We start from the raw sequence: 14720 nt of genomic DNA on the forward strand, positions 1-14720 counted from the left end.
ACCTGAAAATGCTTTTATATCTGCTTCTGTGATATACAGAAGGTATTTCTAACCTAAGACCATCAAGAGATGTGCAAGGAGAACTGGACTCAACTAAGAATTCAGTTGGGCTCACTATTTCTGTGGTATTTTTCTCCACCTTTGCTGACTGGTGAACTTACATTCACGCGTTCCCATCCCATACCTTAGTTCTGTCGTTTGTGAAAGAGAAATAATGACATTGAGCCCATTTACTAGGTACTATTTGAAAAAATCAGAACTGACCCCCATCCCCACCCTCTTTGGTACCGCAGTACATGCATTTGTCATTCCCAAAGGCAGAAGCGCAGGATGAAAATGCTGCTTTCTAGACCCGGGAGATGCTCAGGACTGCCCGCATCAGGACTCTCTCTTACAGATGTGTAAAAGCTGGGATGGTTCAGGAAAGGGGAAAATTCTATTTATGTTCTTTTCCTTTCATGTACTTTCTACCTTGTGTATCCTGAAGTCTCTAGAACAAAATATTTCAAATTTCTTTGGGCTAGGTTATGGAGTTGAGGACTTACTGGGTTTGTGGGGCTTTTTTGGTTGTTTATTTTACACTGGTCACGTTTAGGTATTTGATTCAGAAAAAATAAATAAACTTTGGCCCAGCAGTATATATTGTCATCTGTTTTGTCAAGGGTGACATGTTTTGTCAAATACTCAACACATTTCTTTTCTGAGACCAAAGAGCATAGCTCTAGCCATAATTCGTGTCAATAGGCTTTACTGAATTTGAATTTTTTTAAATTATGCATTTGAATTTAAATAACAGCTACCAAACAGTTAGGTCTGTTGCACTAAGCAATGCATAAACATATGGTAAGGGGTTGTACCTGCGTCATAGAACAAATTATCTAGATACTTCCTGTAATCAGCATGAACATAGATTACGCTAGTATAATGCAAATCAGACTCACTGTTTTCTTGTGTCAGTCAGTGTCCAACATTATTGCAGAATTAGAGTGATTTCCTAGTGAGACAAAATGCTGTGACAGATAGTATTTGGCAGTACTTTACTTGTTACTGTTGTTTCTTTTTTTATTTTTATACATATATTAAAAATATATATATATTAAAAAAAATATCCCTCGCGCTATATATATATATATATGTATATATTGAGGGAGATCGGCAATTTCAGAGATTCTGCACTCATTTAAATAATAAATGCCTTGGTAATTTCACTATTCTTGATTTATTTCCTGTTTGTTACTGTTTTCTTCTTTTTTTTTAAAGTAGTTAAATGTGAATGATTTGCCAGAAAAATTTAAGAAAAGGTATTTTGTAACTCCATATTGGCTCTTCCGAAGAAAGCAGTAGCTGCTACAAAATGGTATTTTCATATGACTACTTAACTACACATGCACAGAGGCTTCATTTTCAAAGTTAACTATCTCTTAGGGCTCTGTTGCTCTTCAGTGACCTGCTAGCCCACTCAGAATTTAATGGTCTCCATCAGGAGCTGTGCCAAACTATTTCTAACTAAAACGAAGAGGCAGACATGAAACAAAGTCTTTGATGAAGGCATAAAGAAAGATTAGATAGAAAATAGGAATCCATACAATAAATGCTGGGGGTGGGGGGATATCAGTCAGATAGTGACAGTTTCATGTTTGGAATACTTTATAAGTTTGATGATTTAACTACAAAAATACTCCCTGTCCTTCTCTTTGTAGGAAAGTGGCATCTTGGGATGAACTGTGAAAGCAGTAATGACTTCTGTCACCACCCCCTCAGTCATGGATTTGATTACTTTTATGGGCTTACTGTGACCAATTTTAGAGACTGCAAACCTGGCCAAGGCAGCGTATTTTTAAAAGGGGTTCAGAAATCCCTTGTCATCCCAATCCAAATCACTGGAATCACCCTGGTCTCTTTGGCAATAGTGCAGTACATTGGCCTTCTCAAAGTACCTTTCCAAGCATTGGGTTACTGCTTGTTAATAGCCGCTATTTCACTTGCGGTTTTGATTTTTTTCTTTTATCATTTTCGACACTTGAACTGCTTCTTAATGAGGGACCATCAGATTATCCAGCAACCACTATCCTATGAGAACCTTACGCAGAGACTGACGAAGGAAGCCATGCAGTTTATACGAAGGTAGGTTTCTAACTGTATTATGAGTTGATGCTGGCATTTCACAATGACGATACTTCCAAAAAAATAGAAAAAAAAATGTGAACCGGTGGGCACGAGGAATATGTCATTATATATTACCATCATTTTTTTCCTTTAAAAGATGACTGAACTTAATTTTTTTCGTGAAAGTGGCTGTTTTTTTCTATCGGATATGTCAGTATTATGTCTATAAAAATTAAAAACTATTTATGTTTACATGCTGCAGAAAATTTTTTCAAAAAAATCTAACTTTTTTACGACTTTCATTCTTGAGGATTTCATGTAACTTGAACATGAAGAATGTTTTGTGTTGTGACTTAATTATGTGAAAGCACAATGCAGAGTCATAACCCATGACTTTTCTAGAATGGGAAACTGTTCTTCATCGATTTGATGCATCCATTAAGTGGCATTCATAAGGCCAATTTTTTAGGATACTGTCATTTTAGATGCCTCCATTTTTATGCCAGATTCATTTTGAAAAGATTTGATTTATAGAAGTTAGGAAATAAATGTTTTTGTGAAAGCAATGATTTTTTAATTGCCATCAGATTGGGTCACCTAAACATTGATGTACAAAATCATCCTAAGTCATTCTTAATTTTTGCAAAGTTAGCTACTTTGGTGTAATTGTCACCACAGGGCTTTTAAGGGGATCAAATCATAAAAGTATATACATTTGTATATTCTGAAATACAAATCAATAAAATTGGAGCAAAAGTATTTCATCCATTTAACTTCTTGAAAAATACACCAAAGTATTTTTCTCAGTCACTTTTGGAACAAGTTGCACCATTTCTAAAAATAGCTAATCAAAAGTAAAAACATATTCTAAGACGTAAGAAGTCCCTTAATTACTATTCTGAAAAGTATGTACCAGGTAGTTACTGTGAATACATTCACATGCTGTCATGGCTGAATGAAAACTTATACCAAAGAATCAGAGGCTAAATTTCCTAGACTTAATGACTGCATGAAGCAGTCATGAAGACTGTTAGCAAGAAAAAAATGTTTATCTAAAATCTTGATCTCATACTGCAATTTTTCTATCATTTCTATCATTATAAATATTTGATGTGGCCATCTCTACTCATTACACCAAAATAAAATGGGGTTTATATCAAATTTCTTTAAGTGAGTAAGTCTTCCCAGCAATCAACATTCTCACGAGTATTTATAAATAAATGAAAACATCCTTATTTCCTCTTGGCAGTGGTGATAGATTTAAAGATGCCTTCTCACCTAACTAATTTAACAGTGAAATATTTTGTTTACTACAAACACACACACCCCGCTTTGAAAATTGTTGAGAGGTTATTTGCTTAGTGACCAAGCATTTGGTGATTTTTAAAAGACTCTTGAGTACATTAATTATACATTGGCAGCTTCTTCCATGATTTGCAAGTATGTAATGTGTCTGTAGTGATTCATATGGTTTTGGATATCTCTGAATGTTTCATTGATTTCAGTGCAATGACAATAAAATGGTAGCCCCAAAATAGGTGAGTTCAAGATTGGAAATCAATGCTAGAAAACAAGTAACTCTTCTAACTTTATTAATATTCATAATGTGCACAGTGTCATTGTATAGTTTAGTCAGTGTTTAGAGCTGGCAAAACAATGTATCATCTAAGTCAGCATAGCTTTTCTAGCTCAGCTTGAGGTAAGTGGCTATACATCAGCTGGGCACTTGGCCCCAGTTCTCAACATAGTTTCCAGACAAAAGTCATGGTAAATTGAAGTCAAGGTTAACAGCACATATTCGTAATTTACAATAAACTTTGTTACAGGAATGCTGCAATTATAGTGAGAATTATAACCCAGACAATTCAGAGTCAATGTTAAATTAAAGAATATCCAAGCACATTAAGGTATTGAGAAGCAATTAAGGCATTCGAGCAATCTTAACTATGCCCTGTAGTGAATTCACATGCAAAGTATATGACCATAAAACTTGCTCCTGGGGATAGGAGTAATTAGATTAATATTCACTGAACTGATCTCTCCCATATATTAGTGCGAGCAACAAAATCAATATTTGCTTTGACACACTGGTTCTGACATTATATAGTTCATACCTGTCAACTCCAGAGCACCGGTAGACCATTGCTTTTATGACTAGTCTGCTGACTTCGGCCATTTGTAGGGGAATGGCCATCAAGAGGCAACCAGCTTGCAGCAGCACTCAGACATCTGGCACTCATAAGTGAAGGGCCACCAGGTTTTTGGAAGCCACGGTTGCTCCACAGCATTCTTGTTCCACTTCTTTCAGCGAGCAATCTCCCTCAACCCTCTTTTAGCCAAATGTTTGACTCAACACTTGATTTGTCATACAGGCTTCTTTTGTTTAGACAATATATAAGTAGCAAGCTCAGCCCTGTACACCAGTAATCCTTGTGCACAGCTATACCAGAGTTCAAACAATCTTGAATTTAAAGAATTCAGAGTCATTCACCTTAACTGGTTCTTAATATACATTTTATCATCAGACTAAAAATCATCAGCTATCATGCATGTTTTAATTGGTTAATGATCTTTACAATAACTACACGATGAAACTCCAATCTTCAGTAGGACTGGTACTTCCTATATAGCCCTTTTATGCTATATTTATATATAATGTATATGGATATATATAGTTACATAACAATTACAACATAAATATTTTGTCTATGTAAGTTTATTTTACCTATTACCTGTATTACCTTTATAAGTTCTTCAGAGTTCAGGCGATGGACTTCATGACATTATTTTCTTTTCTAGCTATTTCTCAGTCATATTGTCAGCTTTATGAATTCTTACCATGTATATAGTCATTAGATTTTCTATTTTTCAAATCGTCTTATAATTTCTTCATAGCTTATAGCTATGCGCTTATATACTTACTTTGGTCTGGTTTTTGGAGAGGTGGTATTGTATGTGTTCTTCCTTAGTCCAGTATATGTGTATTACTGTTTTCATTTGTTCCTAGGTAGACTGAAAGAGAGCAAATACAAGATTCAATGCTCAGAAATGACACTGGAGAAGAATATATACAAGTGTCAGATCCAGTGTGTGAAAACAAATACTAATTTAATTGTAAGAGGGCAAGTCAGCTCAGTGTGTGTTAATTCTAATTAATTTTTCCCAAGAGCAAGTGTGCATATGTATTGTAAACCTATCAGAACACTCTCTAGACATTGCAGTATATTTGAAAGTCAAATGGATCCTAATTATTTCACGTTAATTTCAGTGTGGTTGCCACTCATACATCTTCTGCACATCCTTTAATGACCACCTGCACTGACAATCCAAATTTGGAAAATGCCAGAGACTAGTTTCTAACATACCAGAAATTAACAACACAAAAGTACCACTCTATGATACTGAATACCTCTCTGACAAATTCATATAGCTGAATACAATTAATAATAATATAAAAAAAAATCCTGATGAAATCTAACTTCTGGAAAACAGTATTTCATAGAAATATGTTTATATTCGAAAGCTATGGTGAAGATGAACAATTTTCATGCAAATTTTTTTCAGTCATCGATTGTATAGCCATAATATTCCAAATTTTGTGATGACAGTTAATAAATTTTTTATTTTCTTTTTATCTATTCTATTTCAGTCCTTGAAACACTGTTACAACACATATTCAGATTTTTTTTCATCTACTCTAGCAGGTCATGGTTTAGAGTTTTTTTGTATTTCACTAGGTTTTAAGATCAGGCAGTTGGCATGTTGTACTGGAGTTACAGTTCTGAAATCAAATGTTTTTATGAATCCTAAAGACTATTCCTTATAGTTTACAGCAAAATACAAATTATAGAGAAGAGTTTGTGTATCTTTGTATACACAGGATTATAAGCCATAACAACTCTGCTGGATCTTTATGCCTTTTTCTCAGACCGCTGCTTGTTCCTTTTGAACAAAAAGCTAACAGGAAGAAGCTGTGAATTCATATACTTTAGGGGCATCTGAAAATGAAAGTTTTAAATAATTTAAGAATTATTAAGGACTTAACTAGTTCTGCAATGAGTGACAGACTACATTGTAAATGGAACACTTCTAAAATGCAGCAGATGTGTATACTGGGCTCCAAAATTTTGCAGGGGAGGAGGATTTAGTAATGAGTATAATTTGTAGTAGATGAGAAGTGTCTTTTTTTTCCCCACGCTTATGAGAATGTACTTTTTGAAGGGGAGAAAAAGGTTTTATAGAAAGGAAATAAAAACATACATGAATTGTGTACCTTAAGCATTTAAAAGAAGAAATAGGCATGAAATTACAGATGTCAAAAGTATCTTGTCTATTTGCATAGAAGAATAATTTCACAAATGCAGATGTAGTGGTAACACATCCTACTTTTAACATCTTCTAGAAAGAGTCAGATTTTCCATATTTTTACCTTTTTTTCCCTTTCTCATTCCATTTTCAACACCCTTTCTGGTTTTGATAAGTTGCTCCCAAGTGGTCTAGAGCTCTCTTTTCTGATTCTGTAAAATTTGGAAAATATGAGATCTGTGGTTTAAGGTGTGTCTTTTAAAAAAGTAACACAAATATTCATTCATGGATTCAGTCATGCAAGCAAGGATTTTAGCACTGTTAGTGGTCAGAACAGAACAAAATCCAGCTTGTAGGACAAAGTCCTGCTTTGATACAACTAGGCCAAGGTTTACCTTTTCCTGGTGCCGGAACAAGAAGGCTTAATGAAGTGCATTCAGCCAGTCCCGCCACAAAGAGAAATGTCTAATTTGTGATCTAATCTGGAAGTAGAGAGGGAGCCGTGGGGAATAAGCGCTGAATGAATTTATCCCCTTGGGGGGATATTGAATAGGAAGAATGTTTTTAGTAAAAGGTCTACAGGGAAGGAAAAGTTAGGTTTGCATCTGCCTGTGTCGGCACGCTGTTACGTACTTGTGCTGAAAATGTATCTTCAGATTATGTACTTCAGCATTTTTGTTTTCTTTCATCTTAACTGTGACTCTGGGGTCCTGTGACTATGTGAAAATGACATATTCATACACATTCAATAAGTATTATTAAATCATAGGTATTTATCCTTATAGGGAGTGATTTATTTTACCCCTATGTCTATTTCAAATAGTTCTTTGCAGGCTATTTCGGTTTTATGGGTGAATTAGCTGGAATTTATAAGACTTTGGGGATTACAGAAACAATTGTTAACCCAATTTTAACACAGCACAGTGTTTGCCTAGCTCAGGCAAAGCCAAGTATTTCTGCTTTTATAGTCATTTGCTGTGAATCATAGTACCTTCACTGGTACGGGGGTGTAGTGGTCTGACAGGTTAAAAATATGTACTTTATGACAGAATGTGAGGATAATTTCACATCTAGCAAAAAAAAAAAAAAAAGTTGTTCAGAAAGATCGTACTTGTACATCATATTAAAGGTTAATTTATAATTTATTGTGAAAAAGTAGAATGGATCCCTGTGGCGTGTTCCCATCTTGTTTCCAGTACAGAATCATACTTGAAATCTCAGTTTGATTTGACAAATGCAGGCCAACAAATTCAGAGTCCCACCTGTTGCTCTGCTGCAGCAGTCTTAGATTAACATCAATGCACAGAAAAGCAAACAAAATTACCCAGGGAGTTCTCAATGCAGCAAGCATTTAGAGCAAACTTGGAGGAAAAAAGTTAAAAGACCCATGTCTGAAGCACAAAGTCAGATTAGTTGTAACTTGCTCTCTCACCCACTTTAAAGCTGTGTTTTACAGCTCAAGCCTAAACCGAATCCTCAAGTAATGTAAAGACTGCTCACACTAAAAAAGAACCTAGTACTATGCAATGCAGAAGAGTCACCAGCAACGTGATGCTTTTAGATGTTTTCAAGATCAGTTAAACACACATTAAAGAATGTCTTATGTCAGATGTGTGTAATCTCTCTGGCTACTCAGTAAATTGAAAAGACTGTGTGATTCATGTTAGGATTAAAAAAATTTACTGTATTTGAGTAAGTGAATCTCAGATCTTTTGAAACTGAAGTTCCCTGTGTTTGAACTGTGTAAAAGATAGTGGCAATACATTTTTGAAGGAGCTGTTTACTGAAGTGGTTCAGGAGTTAAGCTGTTATTGTCAAATTTCTCTCCTGCCTACTAGCTGATATTGTCATTCCATTTTCAAGGTCACGGTAAAGCTAGTCAGTTATGATTCTCCTCAAAGAGTTTTGGCAGAAGATAAATAGCTGCCTGTGATCTTTTATAGGATATTAATAGGTGAGACACTTCTCCACCTGACAGCGAGCTGTCAATCAGAACCTGTCGATTTGAGTTGCAAAGAAGAGAATGATGTAGTGCCCTTCCATATCAATCATTGATTCGATGACTCTTCATGAAAGTTAGATCTTTGTGTCAGTTCCATTTCAAAAAAAGCCCCAAACAAACCTGAGTTATTATCTCTAGAAAATAACATCTATGGCGGAGGCTTTTGATACTCACTTTTAGCAATACAGGTATACATTTAGAAGTATGCACTACCTCTGTGACAATAGAAAAAGGCAATTTGTAGGAAAAGGAAATTGTGCCTACGCCATTATAAGTATAAAGTAATTTTTTGTGGTGTTTTACCCTAGAATTTGTATATTACTCTCAATTCAGTGAACTGTGTTTAAGGAAGAAGTCAAAGATAATCCCATGCAGTAAAAAATGCAAGTTGTAAAACAGAAATCAGCTGCCTTGCAGAAATGTTCTTTAATGAAAGGTCAGCGTTACATTAATGTACATATTAAATATTAAACTTACAAGTATACATCTTTTTTTACTTGAAGTGCTGGTATTTTCAGTCTTTTAAATTGACTCAGAAGTCTAATGTTGTTTGTTGCTACAGTAATGAAAGTTTCTCACAAGCATGACCTCTCAAATCGCAACAGATACAACTTCGTGGAAAGTGCCTCTTTTATGAAAAATATTGTCTTTATTTTTTTGACTCTGTACTTTATAATACTAATACAGGATGCATACACGATACATGCACAAATATTTGAAGGGAATTCAAATAATTTTGTTTCCCTTTTCCACATGAAAAATGTTCTATTTATTCTGTCATTTTTTTAAAAAAGGAGAAATGTTTTATGAAGAAAAAGTCTCAGTCAGAAACACAATTATCAAACGAGTAATCTGGATAGAATTTTCCCATTTTGTGTTTAGGTACTGCTGCATATGCCAGTAAAAAAGAAAGCTTTAACCATGCAACTTTTGTAAAAACAGATCCAACCAAGGAGAGAGGAAAAATGGATCAAAAATATACTAGATTAAACGTAGTTATTTTTCCTTAAGAGTAAACTGTTGATACCAGATGAATCCCTTTTATTAAAAGACTTTGGTTTCAAGTTCTAAAGGTTAAAATTTTTTTTTCATTTTGAAGAAACGGTTTGTGCATGTCTGTATTGTTCTCCCTTCTTTAAAGGGTGGATGAATCAGCTGCATGAGGAAATATAGTCTCCCTTTGATGTTGATGTGAATCACAGGTATTATCCACCACAGATTGGCAAGGGAAAATATGGTAAATAAACCCCCAACTACTCTGTAATTAGCTGTGTGCTTTAAGATGAGATCCAGACAAGTTTTCTGGGTAGTGCTTTTGTGATTCAACTGATACTTAAAATATGCATAATGTACTACAAGTGCTGTTAGAGAGTATAGCAGTAAATTTGGCTGGTACTGCACAATTTTAAGTAAAGTTCTGTAAATAATGCATAAGGAAAAGTTCTTACTTGAGCTGTGCTTTCACAGCCTGCTGGAACTGATCATAAATATCATGTTGACAGATCACATGAACAGCAAAATTTACAGAAAGTCTGTTTATTGCCCTCTTTCTTTTGTATCAGTTCAGGAAATAGACTGAAGTCAATGGAGACTGTTCATTACTGTGAGAGGAAAAAATGTTTATGTTAGTAGATACTTTGAGATTATTTATTCTTTGGTACAACATACTTGTAGTGTTATGTACTGATCACATGCATACACGCACAGAGCATTAAATGACAAGAGATTTGGTCATATGGCTTAGTCCAGGATAAAGAAGGAAGAAAAGTACTAGTATACTTGATTTAACGTAGTTAATGATATTATGGTATGTTTGACCCTGGTCCTCATAATAGTGTAGTTGATCAGCTTCCGTATGAACTTGTGAGGAAGGTAATTGTGTTTCACATATATATGTAGCTCTGAAGGTATATTTTTGAACAACAATTGTATTTGGGCTTTTAAATATGTGCTCGTAAAATGAAGAGAGGTGCTTGTAGCCAGAAACTGCTAGGTTCCTGGCTTTAAACAAGTCCTGTTTCAATATATATAGCAAACAGTAATTAGTTAGATTTTGTTGTTTATTTTTGCTTTCAATTCAGTATACAGTTAAGAATGGCGTTTTTACTCTGTGTGTGTGTGTCTGTGTGTGTTTTCAGGATTACCCTGTAATCAGTTACAGTATTCCTTTTCCTCTTTTTTTTTTTTTTTTTTGTTTTGGTTTTGGTTTTGAGCTCTGTTGTAGAAAGATTTCTATGTAGAAATTTTGTTATAAAATATACTAAAGGTTTGGAGTTTTGTTTTGTTTTGTTTTTTTCCAGGAACACCGATACACCATTTCTTCTTTTCCTGTCTTATCTACATGTCCATACTGCTCTATATGCTTCAAAAAATTTCAGAGGAAAGAGCAAGCATGGTTTATATGGGGATGCAGTGGAGGAAATGGACTGGAGTGTAGGTATGTTACATGTGCTTCTAACAGCAATGGAGGGAATTCATGGAAGACTTACATTCATGTCCACCAAATGCAGACTTCTGCAGTTTGGATGTCTATGGTATATCTGACATACTTGTCCTTTATACTTAGGGGAAAGAAACAGTCATTTAAAAGGCACAGTAATCTGAGCTCTTGTAATATCTACTTTATGACCAAATTTATTCTGACCTACAAATGCCTGCTCTCTTCTTTGACTATGAACGTAGTCTATACAGTACGAATTTAGCAGAGATATGGACACCTGTCACGTCCCAATTTCTCAGGATGACGACTCAGGTTTGCTGATTCCCCGGTAGGATTAAGGCGAAACAACACCAGGGATCCTCTAACTCACAAAACTCAACTTTTATTCGCTCACAACAAGAACCGGCATGAAACTATGTCAGTAAACTGTGTAACGTGCTAACCATACATCACCAAACGTATGGTACAGGCCTTGCTTATTTGGGAATCAGTTCAGGGAAGACAATAAGGAGATCCCTCCTGTTGAGTCTCGAGGTTCAGAGGAGATCTCCTTGCTTTCTAGGCTCCCTCTCAGTGAGGAGCCGAGGGGCGGCTGCATCCATTCCTAGTCCCAGAGTTGGTCAACGGTTTTGTGTCTAAAGGGATAAGGTGTAGGAATTACAGAAAAGGAAAAAGAAAGAAACAAGATAGAGGGAGAGAAAGATTTCAGTGGCCCTGGGTCCAGCATTGGTCCAGTCAGCCGAGGGGTCCGGTTCAGTGGGCACGCGCACATGGGGTTTCAGTTTGTGTCCTTTTATCGTCTTTGCCCCTTGTTTGGGCGGGCACTTGAACTCATTAGGCTAATTAGGTGTCATGAGCTGTTTGTGAGCCTTTAGGACTTGGGGGTCGTTCGGGGAGTAACTTCCCCTTCCCTGCTTCTTTTCACCTGGGGTTCCTTGCTTGGCAGAGTTCCTTGTTATGCAGAGTTCGTTGTTAAGCAGAACTTGCCCCTCCACAATGTTTGAGACATGTACTCTTTCAGTCCCTCACAACACCATAACTGTGGACATCTGAAGTAGAGTAGTTAAATCCAACCCTGTGAGCTTCTGGGTGCCATCTGGCCTCTGCAGGTTGTCCTCATACAGCAATATACTAATTCGTAAAGTAACCACATGATATAAAAATATTTTCAAATAAAGTGACTGCAATATGCATTGTTGGCAAAAGTAATTTGCTAATTATTTTAGTGAGTTCTCTGAATTAGTGAAATCACTCCAGTGAGGTCTTCTTCTGTTCATGAAGAATAGTCAAAGCCAAACAATTTGCCTTTCAGAGCCTTCCATTCTTTCTGAGGCTGGAGAGCAGTTGATCATTACATCTTTCAACAGGCTTCTGGTATCTCTAGATGTATTGGAGTGACTCTCTGATTCCAGAGATAATCACCTGTGAAAACAACTAACAGTTCATATTTGAAAATAATCATATTGGAGAATAGCAGTATTAGGAGCTAAAGATGAGCTTACATTCCTCCTTCCTGTGTACCCCAAGTCGATTCTGTTCTCAGTACAACTCAGTGCAAATTGGCTTTCTTAAAGAAAATGTTGCTTCCTTATGAAGTTGCTATAAGCAGATATTCAGCTTTGGTGCATACATATTTTTAAACTATGCAAGCATGTGCAATTAAACATCATGTAAGTTTCTTTGCATATTTTGCATCAAGAAGACTAGTTTCACAAGCTACAGGACAAAAGGCAGCACAGCACATTTAGTGTAGCATAATGTATTTAGTGCAGTATTTGCAAAAATGGGGAAAACCCTTGTGGGAAATTGTGATACACTTAGGAAGGGTTTTCAACGTGGGAGATAACAGAAAAAAACCTCCTTTGTAAATCAGGTTTTGTAAAGAGAGAGTGGCTTTCATTCTGGTTGTATTACACCCTGAATCTATCATTTCTGTCAGTGGCCACCAGCAGTTGGTCAATCAAGTGCTTGCATTAGATAAAAGTATGCATGTGTTGTCATTCTGTTTGCATCCACATTGTAGTAAGCTACTGAACATTAGCTGGCCTTACTGTCTGTGTTTGATTTTACTATTTCTTTTTCTGTTCCATGATATTTAGCTTATTCCAGCCTAATTGATCATTTGCTGTTGCCATTACATTTTGCTGCCTCCTTCAGGAGAGTGGCTCTGGGGTTTAAACAAGTTGGAAACCAAGGCAGCTGACATGCTGCTGTTTCAGGCTATTTAATGATGCAGAGGTGCTAACAGATTAAAAACCACTGCTGTCTTCCAGAATGACCACAGGCTCTTAGGAGATGTGTCAAACAAACCAAACTGTAGGTCAGAAGCATATGATTAAAAAAGCTTGGGATAAATCAGAGGTACAAATTTAGTGGTGATAACATAGGAATTTCGAACAAACTCGGAGGAGATACACAAGTTTCCTCATGTATTGTCCTTTTCAGTTCATTAGAGGAGCATCAGGGGCAGTGGAGCTAGCTTAATTGGCAAACAGATCTTTGTCTGTCATTTACTAGTATACAAGCATCAAATTTTGTTTCAGCTGGGGATCTGGTTACTTGGTTTTGCTTATGTCTTGTAAAACTTCTCTGTTGACAGATGGCATATTTGCTCCAGGAGGTAGAAAATGTGTTTAGTTCCTCTGTTACTTTCTTCTCCATTATTAGAATGATGAAAAAAAGTTAAAGGCTGGCATTTCCAAAGGAGTCTGAAAGAATAATATAGCTTCTTTTTCTTTTTTCTCAGTTGAAGGGAGTACTTATTTCCATTAACCTCCACTGAAAGTTCCAGTCTTAATGCGTCAACTATGTCAGACAAAGTAGATTTATTCACTGTACTGCTGATGTCAGTAACCAATATTTTCTGGGAATGCCTCTGAAGACGTTACAGTAGAAAAGTCAAACAAAATTGTCTGGAAAAGCTGAAAAAGTGAAAACTATAAGCTTTCTATGCAGGGAGGTTTTATCATTTACTAGACAGAAATCAGTATTTATGCATAGATGAGTGTAACGTGCAAAAGCAGTAAGAACAAAATAGCCCAGATATAACAGTATGCTGCAAAACCTTCTGATTAAGGACAACCCAAGCATAGGAAGTAAAAATGAGTGTATGGAAAACTGCATTATAGTACAACATCAGAAGTGTTTGGCATCTGGTAGGAAAAGAAACACCAACTTCAACTCAGTTCTAAAAGAAACTTAGAATGTGTTTTCTGCTGACTGGGAAATACTGTGCTTAAAGCCTTGTGGATGACTGCAAAAAAAAAAAAAAAAAAGAGTAGAAGAGAGGTCACAAGTAGAAGTTAGGACTGTCAGGTACCAGTAAGGAAAAAGTTGTATCAAGACTGGACCATGAAATGCAAATGAAATATTGTTCCTGGTTTGAGAGATCAGCTGGAATCAGAAAGAAGATTGTAGCTGCCATTTCTAAGAGAAAAAGCAACAGCTTTTCTAGTAAGACAGAGAAGTCCACTCAGACTGAGAATTGTCAATAAAAGACAATTCCATTTTCATTTGTTTATTTATTGAGAATCAATTACCTAACTGGACAATAATTCAATTATAAGGCAATGTCCATGCTAGGAGGAGAATAAACTGTAAGACACATGAATAAAATACTCCTTTGAATATTTCATGTTTGTGACTTCTTAAACCAATACTGAAGAGTATGGTTACAGTCCATGTCAAAAATACAAAATACAAAGTCTCTGGATAAGCTTTGGGACCATGTATGTCTACTGTTTTTGCATACTGACGTGTGTATAACAGAATTCAATGTTTAAAGCATTCACAGTTACAATGTCACTGCATGTGACATGCATTAGAGAGTTATTCTCTGGCTAATAACATTAATTTGCTTTCAGTGTA

At 35.8% G+C, this 14720-nt stretch overlaps 1 protein-coding gene across 13 annotated transcripts in view; it reads left to right on the forward strand.

The window, feature by feature from the left end:
* Positions 1-14720, forward strand: part of STS (steroid sulfatase) — a 117440-nt gene that overhangs the window by 34573 nt on the left and 68147 nt on the right. For all 13 annotated transcript variants that reach the window (XM_029998861.1, XM_029998867.1, XM_029998865.1 and 10 more), the window contains 2 exons: positions 1701-2124; positions 10714-10850. In XM_029998861.1, the coding sequence (XP_029854721.1) occupies positions 1701-2124; positions 10714-10850 (561 nt within the window). The remainder of the gene's footprint in view (positions 1-1700; positions 2125-10713; positions 10851-14720) is intronic.

This window comes from Aquila chrysaetos, chromosome 23, assembly GCF_900496995.4.
Source record: "Aquila chrysaetos chrysaetos chromosome 23, bAquChr1.4, whole genome shotgun sequence".
Taxonomy (NCBI): domain Eukaryota; kingdom Metazoa; phylum Chordata; class Aves; order Accipitriformes; family Accipitridae; genus Aquila; species Aquila chrysaetos.